The 18,215-nt window shown below is 34.5% G+C and overlaps 2 protein-coding genes across 9 annotated transcripts; both read left to right on the top strand.

Moving 5' to 3' along the window:
* Positions 1-6,676: 6,676 nt before the first annotated feature.
* LOC111377185 (eukaryotic translation initiation factor 2 subunit beta-like) lies at positions 6,677-8,727 on the top strand. The gene is made up of 6 exons (XM_023000250.1): positions 6,677-6,755; positions 6,975-7,045; positions 7,644-7,755; positions 7,899-7,954; positions 8,047-8,101; positions 8,232-8,727. The coding sequence occupies exons 2-6, from the start codon at positions 6,989-6,991 to the stop codon at positions 8,333-8,335; spliced, it is 384 nt and encodes a 127-aa protein (XP_022856018.1). The 5' UTR covers positions 6,677-6,755; positions 6,975-6,988; the 3' UTR covers positions 8,336-8,727.
* Positions 8,728-9,440: 713 nt separating this feature from the next.
* Positions 9,441-14,921, top strand: LOC111377182 (protein NETWORKED 4A-like). Of its 8 annotated transcripts, XM_023000239.1 has the most exons (6): positions 9,441-9,567; positions 9,668-9,711; positions 10,371-10,513; positions 11,349-11,428; positions 11,516-11,624; positions 11,876-13,762. In XM_023000239.1, the coding sequence occupies exons 4-6, from the start codon at positions 11,414-11,416 to the stop codon at positions 13,573-13,575; spliced, it is 1,824 nt and encodes a 607-aa protein (XP_022856007.1). In that variant the 5' UTR covers positions 9,441-9,567; positions 9,668-9,711; positions 10,371-10,513; positions 11,349-11,413; the 3' UTR covers positions 13,576-13,762. The 8 variants fall into 8 exon arrangements, with proteins under 8 accessions (XP_022856007.1, XP_022856005.1, XP_022856010.1 ...); XM_023000237.1 differs by lacking the exon at positions 10,371-10,513; XM_023000242.1 differs by lacking the exon at positions 10,371-10,513 and adding an exon at positions 14,389-14,921 and having other exon boundaries at positions 9,447-9,711; positions 11,876-13,600.
* The last annotated feature ends 3,294 nt before the right edge of the window (positions 14,922-18,215 follow it).

Raw genomic sequence — 18,215 nt, 5'->3', positions numbered from 1 at the left:
AACGACTCCACTTTGTCGCCCACCTCCGTTCTCCGCCGTGACGATTTTACGCCGTTTGACTGTCTCTCCGTCTTCAACGGCGACGTTGACGCCTTTGGGTTTAGCATTGAATTCCCGTTCAGTTTGCCGAGAGTTGGTTTGCCAGGAAAGTACCTAGCCGAGGAATTCAGCGAGTTTGACTTCGATGATTTCCTGGAAGAAGTCAGATGATGCGTCCCTGTCGGGACAATATCGTCATTTAAGGAAAAGGTCATGGTTGCTGATGTAATTACACACATCGGTGTGCACGTTGCATACACAAATTTGTTAATATTGTCGCGAGTGTCCGAATAATTGAAAGTGGTTTTTGGAGGAGATATTTGTGTAGCTTCTTTTATTATTATTTGTTTTAAAGTATATAATAATATCATTTTTTCCTAATTAAAGGAAAAAAGTGAGGTCCGTGACTTTGTGATGGCATTTGAGATTGTTAGTCTTGAGATATATTTTCATATTATTAAATTTATTGCTGTCGAAAATAACTCAGATTCACAAATATTGGCCAAAAACCGGGAAATCACCCTTACCACGTCGAATGTAACTCAATTCAACAAATACTAGCATAGAACCAAGAAATCACTCAATAAAGTAACTCTAATCCATAAATACTGATCGAGTACCAAGAAAACCTCCCCTACCCTATATATCTTTTATTATGAATGATAATTGATCTAGTGTTAGTTTTTTGGTGCCCTACGTAATATCAAACATAAGGTTACATAAGGTAAATCAAGGTTGGCCCTGGGGCCAAGCCACCTAGGCAACTGTCTAGGGCCTCAAAAAATGTGGTTTGGATTTAGGGCATCAAAACTCATAGTAATATCATTATATCAACACAACAGTTCATGTCTGAGTTCATTATACTAAAGATTCGACAGGACCTCAAAATATTGTTATACGTATAAAAAATATATATATAGAACCTAAAAATAATTTTTCTCTTAGGACCTCCAAATTCTCTGGCCCGAAGGTAATTGAACCATAGAAAGAGATATTTCGCCGAGACATCATATGCCACATTAGCATGGATTTGATCGATGTTCCAGAGATATTCATAGAACAAAACACTGTTGGTTTGGATATGGACAGAGAAAAATTCATGAAAAAGTGGAGGTCACCTTGTTTGGACACTGTTTATTGAAAATCTCAAAGCCACAAATTACCGGCGGCTGAAGTAAAGAGGCAAAATATCCCAATTAAATGCACAACTAGTCAAAGTGGATTTTATTTTTTGAAATAAAGAAGAAACAAAGTGACCCATATGAATTTTGGAATGGAATGCGAAAGGGGACTTATTATTGGATTCGATGGGTCCTATTTCCCTGTGGTTGTTGGCCTAATAGATATCAAAGTAAACCATTATTTAAAAATCCCAACGCCACGATGGCCGCCTTCCACCACCACTACAGAAAATATCGCTTGATTAGACATGTGAAAACGACGTTTAATGAGCTATCACTAAAAAAAATAAAAAGAAGATATCTTCGAACTTCTAAGAGCTATCTCTCAACGAGCATCTCATTACGTGCAAGTCCAGTTTCTCGTGTTAAGAAGCATGATTCTTAAACTTGGTTATGTTACTTGTTAGTCATTGAACATTCTGGAATCATAAAATTGTCCAAATACTCTTGAATTATTTATGGAGATATCGCACGCCTTAGTAGTAAATTCCATTATTTCCCTCTTATTCTTATTAAACTTCTGTTTGGTTTAGCTAAAAATCAAATTTTTAGTAAATTTAGATAAAAGCTAATAAAACGTGTTTTAAAAGTTGATAAAATTGTGGATTCATTAAATTGTGTGGTCAAAATGAGTTTCAAAAAAGATGAGTTATCGAGAAAGGGGGCTAAACATCGGCTTGATAACTCGTAGGCATGGTTCCTTTGAACAATCTTTCTGCTAGCTCAATTCTCTCGTTTGAAAGCTTAAGCAATAGGAGCGAAGATGTTAATTTATTTGAATTTAATGCTTCCTAAGAAAATAGCATGAATAACATCTTTTAAAAAAGTTAAGTTTAACTTTTGGCATGGTTTAATCTATACTATTCGGTCACTTGTGTTCATATCAAACGTATATGAATAATTTATGTCACACCTACCCAATAAGATTCACGTCTTTTAGATGTATAGAAGACTGCTATTAGATTTTTTGTGTCCATTAAACGCCTCCAATCACCTTATTCGATCACACCTCTTTATTCCCATCTGAAGTTGATTAAATTAATATTCACTGAACTTTAGGTTGCTATTTGCTCACCTAAAATTAAAAAACTGCTCTCTGCTCACTCATAGCTGAACAAGGTTTTCCATTCATCATTCGTACAATTTTCATCCACCCACCTGGACAAAAAATCCACGTGCAGTGATGGAAATCCTACGTGGCATTCACAAAGTCTACATGGATAGCTGTAAGTGATACGAGTGTTGATAACATTTTTTAAATATGGGTAAGCAATGAGTAACTTTTTTTTAATAAAAAAAATTAAGGTGAGCAAATAGTAATTTGGGATAAAGTTTAATGAGTATTGATTTAATTAACTCGGTTTTAAATGATTATCTTTTTTTCACATAATAATAAAATGAAAATAAAGAATTCGTAAAATTTTAACCCTTTTCATTAAAAATTTTATAATATTGTTTGTGGGTTGGTTTTATAATTATAATGTTGCTACCTGTTTAATCAATTATATCTTTTTTCACACTTGACATTTTAAAGCCTCCATTTTATATTGTTATTTTTCTATAATTAAAATTATACACCTCAGTTATACTCTATTACACCTTTAATAAATACTTCATTTGTCACCACATCACTAATTTATTAAACTTATTAATTATTAGATGAAGTTTTTGAATTTTTTGTTGCCTTACTAATTATTTATATATAAACTTTACTACATTGATATTTTTTAAATTTCAATTCACCTTAAAAAAACATGGATCTGCTCCTGGATGAAAAATAAATTGAATAGAGATTAATTATTGGTGAGCAAATGATTGATTTGTAGAGTTGTAATAATTCTTAAGTTCATAAATTTATTAGATTTAGAACCGAAATAAATCTCTACAATGCCAAATTTAAATCCCTCTAAAATCAAGTTAATTAAACCAGTGCTCATTAAATTTTATCTTACTTACTCAAATGTTTTTTATTAAAAAAAATAAAAAATTACTTATTACTCACACATAATTAAAAATGTTTATACATTCATCACTTGTACCAATTATATCCATCCATGTGGACTCCCTTAATGCCGTGAAGGATTTTTATCCGTTCACATATATTTTCTAATCCATATGAATTGATAGAATTTGCACGAATAATGTTATGTAACCCCACTGAGATTACAACCCTAGTTAAAGTAACACTATATGATGGTTAAATGAAACGTTAAATTAAATGAGTCATTTAATTCTACCTATCAATTAATGCTATATTAGCGCCACCTAGATTGGAGATGAAATTCCAGTGAGGTTAAATAGTATTACTCAATTTGTGTAAGGAGTATGCTATGTAGCCCTACCAGGGTTAGAACTTTAGTTTAGGTGACGCTGGATGATGAACTAAATGAAATGTGAAATTAAATAATTAATTTAATTTCACTTATCATTTTATATCAGCGAAACTAAATAGTATTACTATTTGTTTAAGTGATGAATAAGTAACATTTTTCAAATATGAATGAGTAATGAGTAACTTTTCAAATTTAATTGAGCAAGTAGTACCATAAGATAAAGTTGAGTGATTATTGATTTAATTAACTCCCAATCTGGACATTACATCACTAAGGTTGGCATTCTTCAAAGTCCTCAATAAGGATTTAATTGGTTGCACAAGATCAATGACACGAATTATATTCATGTGCTGAAATGGTAATTTTTAATTGACAGATTTTTATTTCTTTCTTTCCTTCTTTTTTTTTTTTTATTTTAAATCGCCAATAAAATTTTATCAAGCGCACGTCTGTCCCAAACCTTGTCGTTGACCCCTACGGTAGAAGTGCCTCAATTAATGGTATTTTAGAGACTTTTTCTAATTCACTTAAATGCGCTATCATTCACATAAGGAAGTATTGTTATCACAACCATGCCATGTTTAATTTGTCTCCTTATCACATTAAGTGCGAGATCCACTAGCTCGTCTTTAATAAAACTGAATAAAAATAAAGTTTATAATTCAAACCATAGCAAGGGTACATAATCCATTGGATTTGGATTAAGGCTCTTGTATATTTGGGTGTACAAAACAAGAATTTTGTCAACCTGTTTTTCCAAAAATATATTGACTACTAAAATTAGCTTTAAACAAAAATATGCATTTTACTTTTTCACAACGGTGCTTATAAGTAGCAACCAAACATATATAAGTCATAGCAATCAGTAGAAAATAAGTACGGAAAAGTTGTGAGAGAGAGAAATGGAATTCAAGAAAAAAAGGTAAATTTTAACAAATAATCAAACTGAAGTTTGCTTATGGTCATAATCACAAACTTGATACATTCTTATCAATAAAAACTAGCCCAAAGGTCATAATAATCATTAAATTAGCCTCTCCTTTTTTATTAGGTCAATAACCTAATAAAAATTCGTTCTTACAACTTGAGCTAGGCTTTAGTCTTTACTCATTAAGTTAGAATGACTGCATAAGAATAGTAGTGGTGCAAATAGGTTTGGGTCACCAAAAGTTCAGAGATTGTTCGATCCGCTATGAACGAAGAAAATTCTTGAAGAATCAAGTTAGGAACATCTAAATGTCCGTGAAAACTATTAAATACTCGTCCCTTCTAAAGATAATTGTTTTTAAAATTTGATTTACGAGTTTTAATACATATCTAAAGACAATAGAGATTTCAAAGAAGAATAATAAGCCTAGATGTTGTTTGGTTCGGACAAAAATTTGATTAAAATTTAAGTTAAAGTCAACAATTAGTTTTAACCACACATTTTATAAGATACATAATTTTTTAATCATATATTTTATCATTTTTAATTAAAATATACTGAAAATCTGATTTTTATTTAAACCAAAGTATACATGCATAGGATTGAAAAAAGGGAAAATTTCATAACTAAGAGAATAATTATTACTCATTTCAAAAGTAAGAATATAAGTTTTAAATTTCATAAATCAGATATTCATTAAAATTTATTATTTATTAATTAAATATATTAAAATCACGGATCTATACAATTTAATCACAGATTCACAATTTAAATAGTCAAATATTATTTTTCGATCACAAATCAGAATCTTTCAATGCCACAAATTATTTTACGGTCACAATTCAAAACTTTTGTAGGTTACAATTTGTCCGTCAATCACAGATCACAAATATTATAAGTCACAATTTATTAATTTTTTAGGTCACTCGTTATTTTTTTGTCATAATTTATCTTTTTTATTGGTCACATGCTTAACCAATTTAATGGTCACAATCAACCAATTAATCTGTGACCACTACTAAACAACCATTGCCTCCAACATCACCACGTAACCGTTACTGTGAGAACAACCACCACCACCACTATCACCTTATAGCAACACCACTGTTTCAAAGAAAATTAACACTTCCACCAACATCTCACTGTCATCACCACCATTGCTACGACCATCACAGTCTACCACCACCGCCACTACCATTCTCAAAACATGAAAACTACCACCACTACACTCTTAGTAACCAAAAATCACCACAACTATCACATCCCAAACACCATAAAAAAAAAAAATTCAACTCCAGCATTATCACCGCCACTGCCACAACGAGAACAGCACCAATGTCGTCGCCGCAACCACCACAACCATCACCACACCATCTCACCATCACGACAAATAAACTATATAACTCCACAAATCCACCACACCACAACCATAAATCCACTAAGCTGCCACAGCCACTTCGACAACAACCACCATTGCAATCAATTCATAGCTTTTAGCACGACGACGTACTGTAGATCGCTGCAGGATGGAGCTGTCGAAGTAGATTAGGCGACAGATTGCACTGTCTTGCAGGCGACATGTGTGCTACCGTTACGTCAAGGAGAGTTGACACAACCTAGGATAAAGCCACCATAGAAGTTGAACTTCGCTCGCATCTGTCATAGATGCTGTAGCTCTGCTAGTCATCGGTATTCAAATTTGTGCTGCTTGTGGGAGGAAATGTAGAGAGACAGAGAGCGAGAGGGAGAGTGGGAACTCTGCGCTTCAACTCCACTGGTTTGAAGGGTGATCATGCCTCCAACATCGAAGTTGTGTTGCTAGGGAAGGATTGAGAGAGAGAGAGAGAGGAGGCGACATGTGTTTTTTATTATTATTATTATTTTTATATCAGCGAGGCAACGATTATTTTGAGGTAGAATGGAGAAATGTGAGAGAGAGAATTAGGGTTTGTGAGTAGAAATATTTATTTTGTAAAAATATTACTTAAAATGAAATTTCTGATTTTTGAAATGTTAACTTTTAGAATCTAGGATTTTAATGATATGATTTTGTGTAATTTCCTCTTGAAAAAGAAAAAACAGTCCATGGAGATAATGGTCTAAAGGCTTTTGTCGACACCTTGGGCTGGATTTTCTGACAGCCCATAACTAAGATAAGCCCAGCCCACCATATTATAGAATTTCGAATATAGGCATTAGGGCCAAGATAAACCCTATATCGACCGAGTCCGCCGCAGAACAGCGAAAAAAGCAGAATCCCCATTCTTCGTCAAGGTAATTTCCATTTCTCTTCAATCCATTCCATTTTCTAGGTTTTCGCTTCTTCTGAATCTGTAAACTTGAAAGAAATACTCCTATTATCGAAATATTTTTTTTTTCTATCCATATATTATTTTGCGTTGGGGTTTTGATTTTTGACAGCGTTAAATTTTTCTGATAATGTTATATTACGGGATTTTGAATTTGATTTAGGTTTTTTTATATATGTTGCAGATCCAAGCACAACCATGGCTGACGAGGAAAATCAAAACGAAGTTAAGGAGGTTAAGGAAGAGGCAGGGGATGTAAGTGTCTTATCTCATGTTATAGTTTTACGATGCTGTACCGGCAACTTTCTCATTCTTTTCACACTAGAACTCGTATAATTGTATTTCTTTTACTCTGGGTGGGTATTATAATGACATTATTTGTAAATTACTGCTAATAATTATCAAGATTTATGTTCTTGGTAATGTGGAGGGTTTCATATGCTTGCTATCTGTATTGATTGTATATGTTTTTATATATGAATAAAGTGATTAACCTTATATGTACGGGGACGAAAATATTCTTCTGTGTGCTAAGTGTGTTCAGCAACACCGGAATACGAAAATGGTGTGAATAAAATTATGAAAGTTGCGAAGTGGAAATAATATCATTTTTTTGATTCTTTTGGATCAGAAAGTTTCTAAGTGATTCCAATAAAGTGAAGTAATGAGAATTAGTCAGGGTAAAAGAGGTATTGGACACTTTGATTTGCTTGATTTCTTGTCAGTTCAGTTTTCTGAAGAAACTGATTTGTCCTAGAAAGGTTCTTGGAATAGTAGTTAAAAATACAGATCTCTTTATCCCTGCGGAATTTGAATATTCCAAGGACTCAGATCAATTGTTTTGTTATTGCAGATTGCTCCTTTTGACCCTACAAAGAAGAAGAAGAAGAAGAAGGTCGTGATTCAAGATCCTGCAGAAGAAGAGTCTGTTGATAATCTGGCTGAGAAAACTGAGAGCCTGTCTGGTAAATAAATTCAGCAATCTCTTGTTCTTGTAAATTAACTCAGCAATCTAATGTTCATGATTTCCTGTACATTGTTCCCTTTCCATGTTTTTATTGGGCCGCAGTTGTGCTATGATGCTGTGTATGTTTACTGAATTCTGCAGTTTCTGATGGCCTTGAAACTTCATTTGCTGGTCTGAAAAAGAAGAAGAAGAAACCGGTTAGTGGTTTTATCATATTGTCTGAGATCCTGCGTTAAAAAATTATTTTCGAGCAATTATTTGTTATTAACATCGTTTTGAACTGTTGCAGGTTCATACCGATCTTCTAAGTGATGAGAAAGAGAATTTAGGAGATGATTTGGATGGTGAGATGTTTGTTTATAACTGCTTTTTTATTTGAGGCTACATTGTTTTATGTCTTACATTGTTTTGTCTTCTGTTAATTGGGTTGTGAAGCTTCTCTTAACAATTAAGTTATGTTTTCCCCAATTTCAGATATTGGAGAGGATGAAGAGGGAGAGGGGATTGTTCTTCAACAATATCCATGGGATGGAAGTGATAGGGATTATGAGTATGAGGAAGTAAGTTTATTTTTCTAATTTGTATACTCAGGTCAAGGTGCTTTGTGAAAATTTTAGGCTTTGCTTAGTGCAACCATTTTGCTGCAAATGCGTACTGTAACATGTTATGCTGGAGCTTAGTCTTCTGTTTGATCTTTTAGTCGAAATTAGCTTTGGAAATCTTTCGTTTTGACGGGTCATTCTTAATAATGCGTGTAGCAATTTAGGATGATGTTTAGTGGGTGAACTTTTTTTCCTTTGGTTGCTTGCACATGCATGTTGCAGCGAGTTTCTTTCATGATGCCGTTGAATTCCAGAATAAAAGTGAAATTGTAGGAGGAATATGTACCATTCAATATTGCATTAATGCACTGCTGATTCTGCTGTATGGTTTGTGACGTATTGTAATGGAATTCTCTGAGGTCATCACTTTATGTTATTTGGGTCAAATCGCATTTGAATGGGCTTACCTTCAAAATTGCTGTATGGTGGGCGTAGGAAAAAGATTATTGTTCGATTGCTTGATTGGTTAGGTATGTCAGGTATATTTTGCTGGTTTGCATCTTTTTTTTATCAATGTAAGTTTATTCTATGAGCTTATCACGATTATGCTCATTGTATTGTGATAGAAGCATGAACCCGAAATATCCTGAGACTTGTCATGTTACCTGTACCAGGAGGACCTCTCCTGTTGCGTAAGAAAGTCATTTATTCTCATAATTTTTATATGTTCTTAAGTTGGTTTTTGTGATCTATAAAACCTATTTATGTTATAGTGAACATATTAAAGTCATCTTTTTGTTACTTCCATATCATTAGGATATAAAATTCGAGTATGTGAAGATAATGTAATGTATATGAATATGAATATAGCAGTTGAAAAATAGAGAAATTCTGCAGGGATTTTAAGGTTATAAAAGTATGAGAAAATTAGAGATGGGCTTCCCAACTTTTTTTACGTGGTGTAATCATAGTCTCCAACCTTTAAAAGTGAGGTTTTGAGTCCCTAACCAATTTAAATGTGTGAATTTGTGTCTCCACTTGATCAAATTGTCAATGTGGACTTTAAAACGAATGGCGATTTTCAGTTAAATTGGATACAATTGTTAAGTGGTTTGACGGTTTTCCCTCCAATTTTAAGTCNGGGTTTTTCCAAATTTGTCTCTATTGCCTCTTCTCTTCTTATATTATATTCCACAAAGTATCAGATCCTTTTCTCCATTTTTCTTTTCTGTTTTTTCTTCAATATTTGTACTTCCTGTAATAAAAATGTGAGCTTTGTATCCACGGTTGTATTTATTTTCATTTTATTTGGAGAATTTATTTCTTTTTGTGGGCTGAAAACTGATAGAAATCCCACATCTTTCTCAGTGCCCAGAAGCCTTTTTCTCTGCAAAAGTATATTCTGATCTGAGGTAAGAACTCAGCTCTCTCTCTCTCTCTGTGGAAAATCTGGGAAATTGAAATTGAAGAAAACAGTAGCGTTTGCGTTTTTCTAATTGTTTTAGTGGATTTTTTCTTGAATTGTATTAATTGTTATTAGCGATTCTTATTATTTTTAAAATACAATTTTTTCTCTTATTTTCAATCACATATTTTTTGATAAAATAATATTACATAAAATCGCAATTTTTTATTTTTATTTTTTTATAAAAAATTTGGTGTCAAAATACTATTTCAAAATATATTTTGAGCTACAATGTACAATGGGCCCAAACAAGTTGATGTGGTAGATTAATGGCCTCTTTAAGTGACATATATGACCTTTACAATATACCTTCAGTAATTACTTTAGCCCACATCACATGTTCACTGAATTCTGTTGTGTTGTGGGGTGGCATTTCCTCTTCCTTTTCAGTGAAACCATTCTCTCTTTTTTTTTTTTTTTTCAAAGAATAAAACCTTTTGAATTCATCCCTTTTCAGACATAACTGTAATAATTCCGTAAAACATAAATTTCATACGAATATGATTCTATTTTTCCTTTTTCTCAATTATTAAATAAAATAATATTCAGTCAAGAATATGACGGGAAGACCATGACTTTACTGCTCTGCTGCCAATCTTGCTGCAGCGACACGCTCGATGACATATGGTGACACATGTCATGATTGAATACTTTGGGGGAAAAAAAACACAACACCTGTCATTGCTCTCAGTCACCCCATCCCTGCCATTGCCCCCGTCGAAGGAGCGTTATTCCCAAACTTCAGGCTTGTCTGTCTTGATATCTATTCTCTCTAGACATATATAATTATTTTTTTTTTTTTTTTTTTTTTTGGGCAAAACAATACTAATCAAGCATCAGCTTCTTCAGGTTTTATTTCCTTCATTCCTTGTATTATTTGCGGTTCCAGACTAATCCTATGCTTTATTATTGGGGCTCCATTGTCAACTCACTTCTTTATTAGGCCTACTGGTTTGGCCCTTTTCTGGCCCTTTTGTCATAAATTATTGTTCATTAAGAACTTTCTGGTTTATTATTATTTATCTTTTGGTATTATATTGGTTCAAAATTTTAAGAATGGATGAACCTGATAGGGTAGCTCAGTAGTCACGTATTAGGTTTGCTCTTCAATGGTTATTAGTTCGAATCCTTTCAGGTCATTGAGATGAGTACTCAGTTGTAAACTTCAGGAGTTCGTGGGATTAGTTGAGGTGTGCGTAAATTGGCTCGTACACCACGGCCATTAAAAAAAAAAAAAAATTAAGAATGGATTTGTTTTTTTTTTTTTTTTAATTATTGTTGTCTAACACTCATACGTAGGCTAAATTCCCTTTTAAAAAAAAAAAACAGACGTGTGCTGAGATATTTGAACTCTTGATATCATAGAACTACCTTGTCTAAAAAGAGTTTAAGCTTTTAGAAAACACATGTGTTTGTTGAATTTTAGATTTCAAGAAATACTTCTAATTCTTAACATGGTTATGGATAGTGGATCAATATATTCAAGGTAGGGTAATTGCCATCATCAAATTTAGAGTTTATGTATAGATGACTTATATCTTTAACATATTGTATCTAATTAACACCGACCTGGCTTGATTGCAGGTAATCGACTCTGTTTCATTTTACAAGTCTTCGGATCAGCTATCGAATTTTGTTCACTTCGCACAATGGCATCAACCCAGGTAATAAACTAAGTACATAATCCTTTCGGCATAGTTTCAATGACATTTTTAGTGGTATATTTTTATGTCAGTCTCGTTTCCATCTAGGTTAAGTCAAACAAAATGAGGCGGTTGGAATCGAAAAAATCACATTCCTGGTGGTGGGATAGCCACATTAGTCCCAAAAACTCCAAGTGGCTACAAGAAAATCTCCAAGGTATTAAATTTGATTTTTGCTTTAATCGTAGAATGGTTTCTTGCAAATGGCAAAATAAAAAATCTATGTACTACATAGAGTGCAGATGATAGAAGTCTTTACTTTTAATCCTCCTCCTTTAAATATACGAACTTTATCTGGAAGAAACGATGTGTCAATCGACCTAGGTTATCAATTTCGATTATTGTTTATTGTCTTGATTTGAATTATGGTATCGAGCTAAAAAATGACAAAAAGGTTGTTGATCCCAGAAATGGACCATAGTGTCAAAAGGATGTTGAAACTCATAGAAGAGGATGCAGATTCATTTGCCAAAAAGGTTGAAATGTATTTCAAGAAGAGGCCGGAGTTGATCAATCTTGTTGAAGAGTTTTATCGTGTATATCAGTCACTGGCCGAGCGTTATGATAATGTGACTGGAGAACTTCGAAAAAATATTCCTTCGGATCTTCAATCTCAGGGCTCTGGCATATCTGATATTGGATCTGAACCACCTTCTACTGTGCCGTCTCCTGATCCAAGGCCAACTCAACGTAAATCTGGGCCCCGTGCGGCTGGTTTTGAATTCTTTCTCGGCAACAGTGGAAATAGTTCAGATTTTTGTACTAAAGGCGATGAATCATCACTACTGGATTCTGAATCAGAATCAGATGATTCCTCTATTAACAATTATTCGGGTACTCAGAGCACCGATGTGGATCAGGGGATGCCCCAGAGGATTATTGAGTTGGAAGCTGAGCACCGTGAGATGAAAGAGAAACTCCGGACGCAGCAGAAACAGATTTTGGAACTCTCTGTTAAGAAGTCAGATGATGAAAATTCTGAAGTTCTTGCTAAATTAGTAGCACGCGAAGAAGAATTGAGGGCTGCGAAGCAAAAGATACTACTCTTTCAAGAAGAAATCAGCCGTCTGACAATTGAGATTCAAAAGTATAAATCTTTAGAAGATTCAAATGATACAAGGCAGAAAGATGCTGAAGTTTTGGAATCCGATGTTGAAGTTGAAAGATATCATACTAGAGAGCTTCAGAAAAGTGCAGAAGGATCAGAAGCGGAAGATTCGGAGTCAGTGAACAAAATTCAGACGCTTGAGGAAGAACTGAGAATTACACGGGCGAAGCTTCGTGAACTGGAAAAGGAAGTTGCCAGTGCAATGCAGGACCATACAAGGAAAGAATCCCGTATTCAAATTTTGCAAGATCAGCTTAAATCAGCTCAAAAGGAGGTTTCAGTATGGAAAACTAAAGTCGAGAGAGAGAAAAGAGAGGCTTCTAAGCTGCAAGACCGGATTGCTAGGTATAAATCCAATCTTGCTGACCGTGATCAAGAAATCAGAGGATTGAAGGAAGCAGTATCGAACGCTAATAAGAGCTTATCTGAAGAAAACAACCAACTTCAAGCAGAAATAACTAGAACCGTGAAGGAGCGAACTTATTTAGAGGACAATCTGAAAGAACTGGATTTACGCTGCCAAACCTTAGGGGAGGACGTTAGACGAGTCAAGGCTGGAAAAGAAGAGATGGAAAATATGCTTGGAGCTCAAGTTGAGCAGTTGAATGCAGAGATAACCGAGAGAAATGACCACATAGAAGAATTAAACAAAAGCCTCAATGAGCTGAAACTGAAATACGATATACTGATGGCTGAAAAAGACAATCTTAATGCTACACTTGCTGAATTTTCTGCAGAGATAAATTCTAAAGAAGACCGAGTGGATAAAATGAACGATGAATTGATCACTGCACGTGAACTGGCAGAAGATCTTCGTTCACGAGTTAAAGAATTGGAAATAGAGGTGGAGAAAAGGCAAGAAATTATTATGGAAGGGGCGGAAGAGAAACGAGAAGCAATTAGGCAGCTTTGCTTCTCACTCGAGCATTACCGGAGTGGGTATCATCAACTTCGCCAGGCTGTTATAGGGCACACGCGATTACCTGTGATGGCATCCTAGGTTTCTTTAGTTTCAATGCATTCAGGTTTGTGAATATAGTTTTTTTGCCTCTTGACTTCTAGGCCTCTTGTAGAATTCTCTTTTCTTATGGTCTTACAGTTTCTTAACTCTTTAAATGTACAGTTGTTGTACGGGTACTTGGCTGGGTATAAGTACATAAATGTTATACAGGTAGTGCTTGGCTGGATATGTATCTAGGTCCCGTTTGGCCAAGCTTCTGCTTCTTGTGGAAGAGCTTAAATTATCTTCTCCTAAAAGATTTTCAAGCTAGACAACACTTCCTATAAATTATCTATACGTATTCAAAAATAACTTTTTTAATTTCAAAAGTAGCTTTTAACTTTATTCAAAAGTAGCTTTTAACTTTAAGCTGGCTCTTAGTTGAGATTAAACCAAAATTTGCTGCCAAGTCTGTAAATCTGGTAAGTGTACAATGTTATACGGGTATGGCTGGGTAAAAGTACCTAATAAATGGTATACAGGTAGTACTTGGCTGGATACGTATTTAGGGGTTTTTGAGAAGAGCTTAGCTCAACTTCTAAAAGCTCTTCTAGCCAGTCAACAATTAAAAAAAAATTATTCAAACATGTTTGGAAGCAAATTTTTAATCTCAAGCCTTGCCAAAAGGGCTCTCAACTGAGATTAAACCAACTTGTTAGTTTGCTGCCAAGTCTAGCAAGAATAAATTGAATTGAAAAAGGAAAAATATCTGGACGAAATTGCATTGTTATTTTATTATTATTATCATTTTGTGACCAATATATATTTAAGTTTAGTGAAGAACACACTTACAGTGTTTTGATCTTGCATCAGATTCATCAGTTCCCTTCTTAACTGGAAAATTCGAGGTCCATTATTTTGTTGAAATCATTCCTTAAGATCGTTCCAAATCTCATGAGCTGTGGAAGCATAGATCACGCTGGCTGATATGTCATTCGAAACGGAATTAAGGATCCATGATATCACCATATTGTTATTTCTAATCCACGAATTTACCAGATCTTGATCAGAAGCATCCGGTTCCTTCATGGATCCATCGATGAACGAGAGCTTATTCTTAATGGTCAAAGCAATGGTCATTGCACGGCTCCAGTTCCTTCATGGATCCATCGATGAACAAGAGCTTATTCTTAATGGTCAAAGAATGGTCATTGCACGGCTCCAGGCGGCATAGTTTTCTCCCACGACCTGCTAAGCTGCACCAACCCAGGGCTATTCGAGTGGTGTAAGAAATATGGATTGGAAGGTTCGTCAATGGTCGATTTGCTAACAACCGGCCTTGAACCAGAACCATTCTCTGATTGATTTTGCTCCATTGTAGATCAGAATTACAATGAAATTATAGATACTATTTCTAAATTGAAAAATTTTTAAAAAAATTGCAGCTCAATTATCCTCTAATACCATATTAGAGTTGAAAGAGAATTGAAGAATGATTTGTATTGATTATCCAAAAGTCTCTGAATTATACGTACGCATTCAGTATAAATAGAAAAGAGAAGATGCTAACTAACTCCAACTAATTTCCAGCTGGCTAACTGACTTCACAGTTGGCATGGAATAAACTAGCTTCCTAACCGACTTCTTAACTAACTCCTTAGCTATACAAATGTTTCGTAATAGTCCCCCTCAAGTTGTGCTGTAAATGTTCTTTACGCACATCTTGGTCATTAAGGGAGAAAGTGTGGAAGCAGGCAATGGCTTAATGAATGCATCAGCAAGTTGGTGCTGTGATCTGATCTGAAGTAGTTTAATTGCTCTAGGTATGATCTTGTCACGAATGAAGGCAATCGATCTCAATGTGTTTCGTCTGCTCGTGGAAAATTGGATTATTTGCAACCAGTATTGCAGCAACATTGTCACAGTATATTATTGCTAGAGAAGTGCTAGCAACTTGAAAGTCCATCAGCAACTGTTTGATCCAAAACTATTTCGCTAACAATAACTGCAAGAGCCCTATATTCTGAAAGTCCAAGAACAAGTAACCAAGAGGGGGTGAATTGGTTATTTGAAACTTTTTTGAAAATAAATGTAAATTTAAGCAAATAATTATGAATAAACAAAATAACACAAAAGTAATAAGAGAAAGGAAAAAGAGAGTGCAAACGATGTAATAAGGATGTTCAATCCAATCACAATCTACGTCCCCTGTTACCAAGCTCTCCGTCACGAGCAAAGACTTTTTCACTATCTTTGAAAGACTTATGGTGCAATCCAACCCTTACAATGCTTTCGGTGACTTACAATTAAGGAGCACCGATCTATTTACACGTTGAGCTTTTCGAGACCTTAACACGACCCACAATTCAATGAACAAGAAAATTAAAGTCACAATTGAAAAGCTTCTCACTTAACAAATGATATGAACACAACGAAATATTAAGAGAGAATTATGCACAACATTTCGATAAATCACAAAGAATATAGCTCAAGTGTTGTGTGAAATAACTTTTATTGAGATGTATGATTTTCAAAAAGTTACTCACTCAAAAAAATTTTCAACAAATAAATATTTTGATCTCTTAAAGATTGAAAAACAAGGTAGATAAGATCAATAAATAACTCTCTTTAATGCTTTAGAATTCTTGTTTTAAAAGATGTAGAAAGAGTGGTATTCAAACAGAAGATGCAGACAAGTGATTCGGATGTTTGCCTGGTATCCGGACGGATAACTAGCCGTTTGCCAAACGGTAAAAAATCCGACCGTTGAACACCCCATCCGGACGTTCGGATGGGCAATTGTTTTGCCCATCGAATTTTTCCTTCTTCGTGAAAAATGTTCTTTAAGGTACTTGAAGGGTTTTCTTATATACTTCATATAGATAAGTACTTTCATAAAGATTTAATTGTGAAAGTCAAATTACTTATGTTTTAAAAATAATTTTTATACAAGTAAAGTTTGTCATGATAATCCTTGTGCATAAAATTTTTTTGAGCTATAATTGATGTAAAATATTAAAGTGTTTTACCTTTACATTTGAGTATAGAAATGCATCTATAGCTAATGTCCTCAATTTCTTCATCCAATGCGATTTTGTGCGTGAAAGCTCGATTTCCATTTCCTCGTTCGTGAATCTTCAATCTTGCTTGTGTGTTTATCATTTTGTGCTAAGGTTGCATGATTCTCGATCTAGATCTTTTGTGTCATAAATTTGCAATAACACTATCAATCACTTAAATTCAATTTGTTAAGATCAAACGCAATTTGTTTGTGATAATCAAAATAAGAAGTCAACCATTAGGTCAACATATTCTGCTTTAGCTGAGGAATGAGGGATGGTAGATTGGCGTTTAGATATCCAAGAAACTAATGATTCGCCAATGAAGACGCAAAACCCAGTGGTGCACTTTCATGTGTCAATGCATGATCCCCAGGCAGCATTAGAGAAAGCTCGAATCTTGATGGAGGAATCAAAGCCTAAAGGTAAGTTAGAAGGAAAATGAAGGCCTTGACAGGACTCCCTTTCAAGTAGCAAAGAAGGTGATGTACTGCTTTGAGATTGGGTAGCCTTGGCCGAGACATGTATTGACTTATATTGTGTATTGCAAATATGATGTTTGGCCTAGTAAGAGTCAAATATATCAGTCTTCCAATCAGTTTTCAATAATGAGATGCGTTCGATAACAAGTCTCCATCATCTGCACTGAGATTAATCTTTGAATCCATAGGACTGTTGACTGGCTTGCAATCCAAATAACCTGCATCTTCAATCAGTTGCAATGTATAATTTCTTTGTGAGATGGTAATTGCTGTTGATGCTCAGGCAATTTCAATTCCCAAGAAGAACTTTAAGCATCCCAAATCTTTGAGTTTGAATTGAGAATGTAAAAATTCCTTCAACTCATTAATCACCTGAATATTGGGACCGATAATGACTATATCATCAACATACACCAATAAGGCTACAAAGCTATCACCTGACCCTTTTGTGAAGAGAGAATAATCTTCTTTAGATTGGATGAAACCATACTGGATGAGGGCATGAGAGAATTTGGAATTCCATTGTCTCGAAGCTTGCTTAAGACCATATATCGATTTATGCAACTTAAACACCAATTTCTCCCCATGTTTGAGAGGTTTAATAAGGTCGCAGCCAAGGGGAAGGTCCATGTAAACCTCCTCAAAAAAGTCCCCATTTAAGAAGATATTGTTCACATCTAGTTGGACCAAGTGCCACTTATTATAGGCTGCAAGAGCAATCATGACTTTGACAAAAACAATTTTAGCTACTGGAGAGAATGTATCAAAATAATCTAACCCCTTTTGTCGTGTAAAGCCTTTAGCGACAAGGCGTTCCTTGTGTCTTTCCAAGGAGCCATCAGAATTATATTTTTTTCTTGAAACCCCATTTACAGCCTATTGTGTGCTTTCCAGCCGATAAAGGAATAAGGGACCCAGTTTGATTGAGTTCTTGGCTTCCAGCTCGAGCTTCATGGCATCAGGCCTATGATGAAATTTATTGCTTGATGGAAGTATTGAGGTTCAGACTGAGAGGAGATATTTAATATGAATTGGCAATAGGGAGTAGACAATTTATCATAAGAGAGATATTGGCCAATATGGTGACGAGAAGTTTTTGAATTTGGAGAATTGGATGAAAGTAAATTGCAATGGAAGTCTTTTAGATATGAGGGAGGTC

Source organism: Olea europaea, unplaced genomic scaffold (assembly GCF_002742605.1).
Source record: "Olea europaea var. sylvestris unplaced genomic scaffold, O_europaea_v1 scaffold1618, whole genome shotgun sequence".
Classification (NCBI taxonomy): domain Eukaryota; kingdom Viridiplantae; phylum Streptophyta; class Magnoliopsida; order Lamiales; family Oleaceae; genus Olea; species Olea europaea.
Note: the sequence above shows the minus strand (reverse complement) of the source record. Positions and strands in the feature narration are given on the sequence as shown.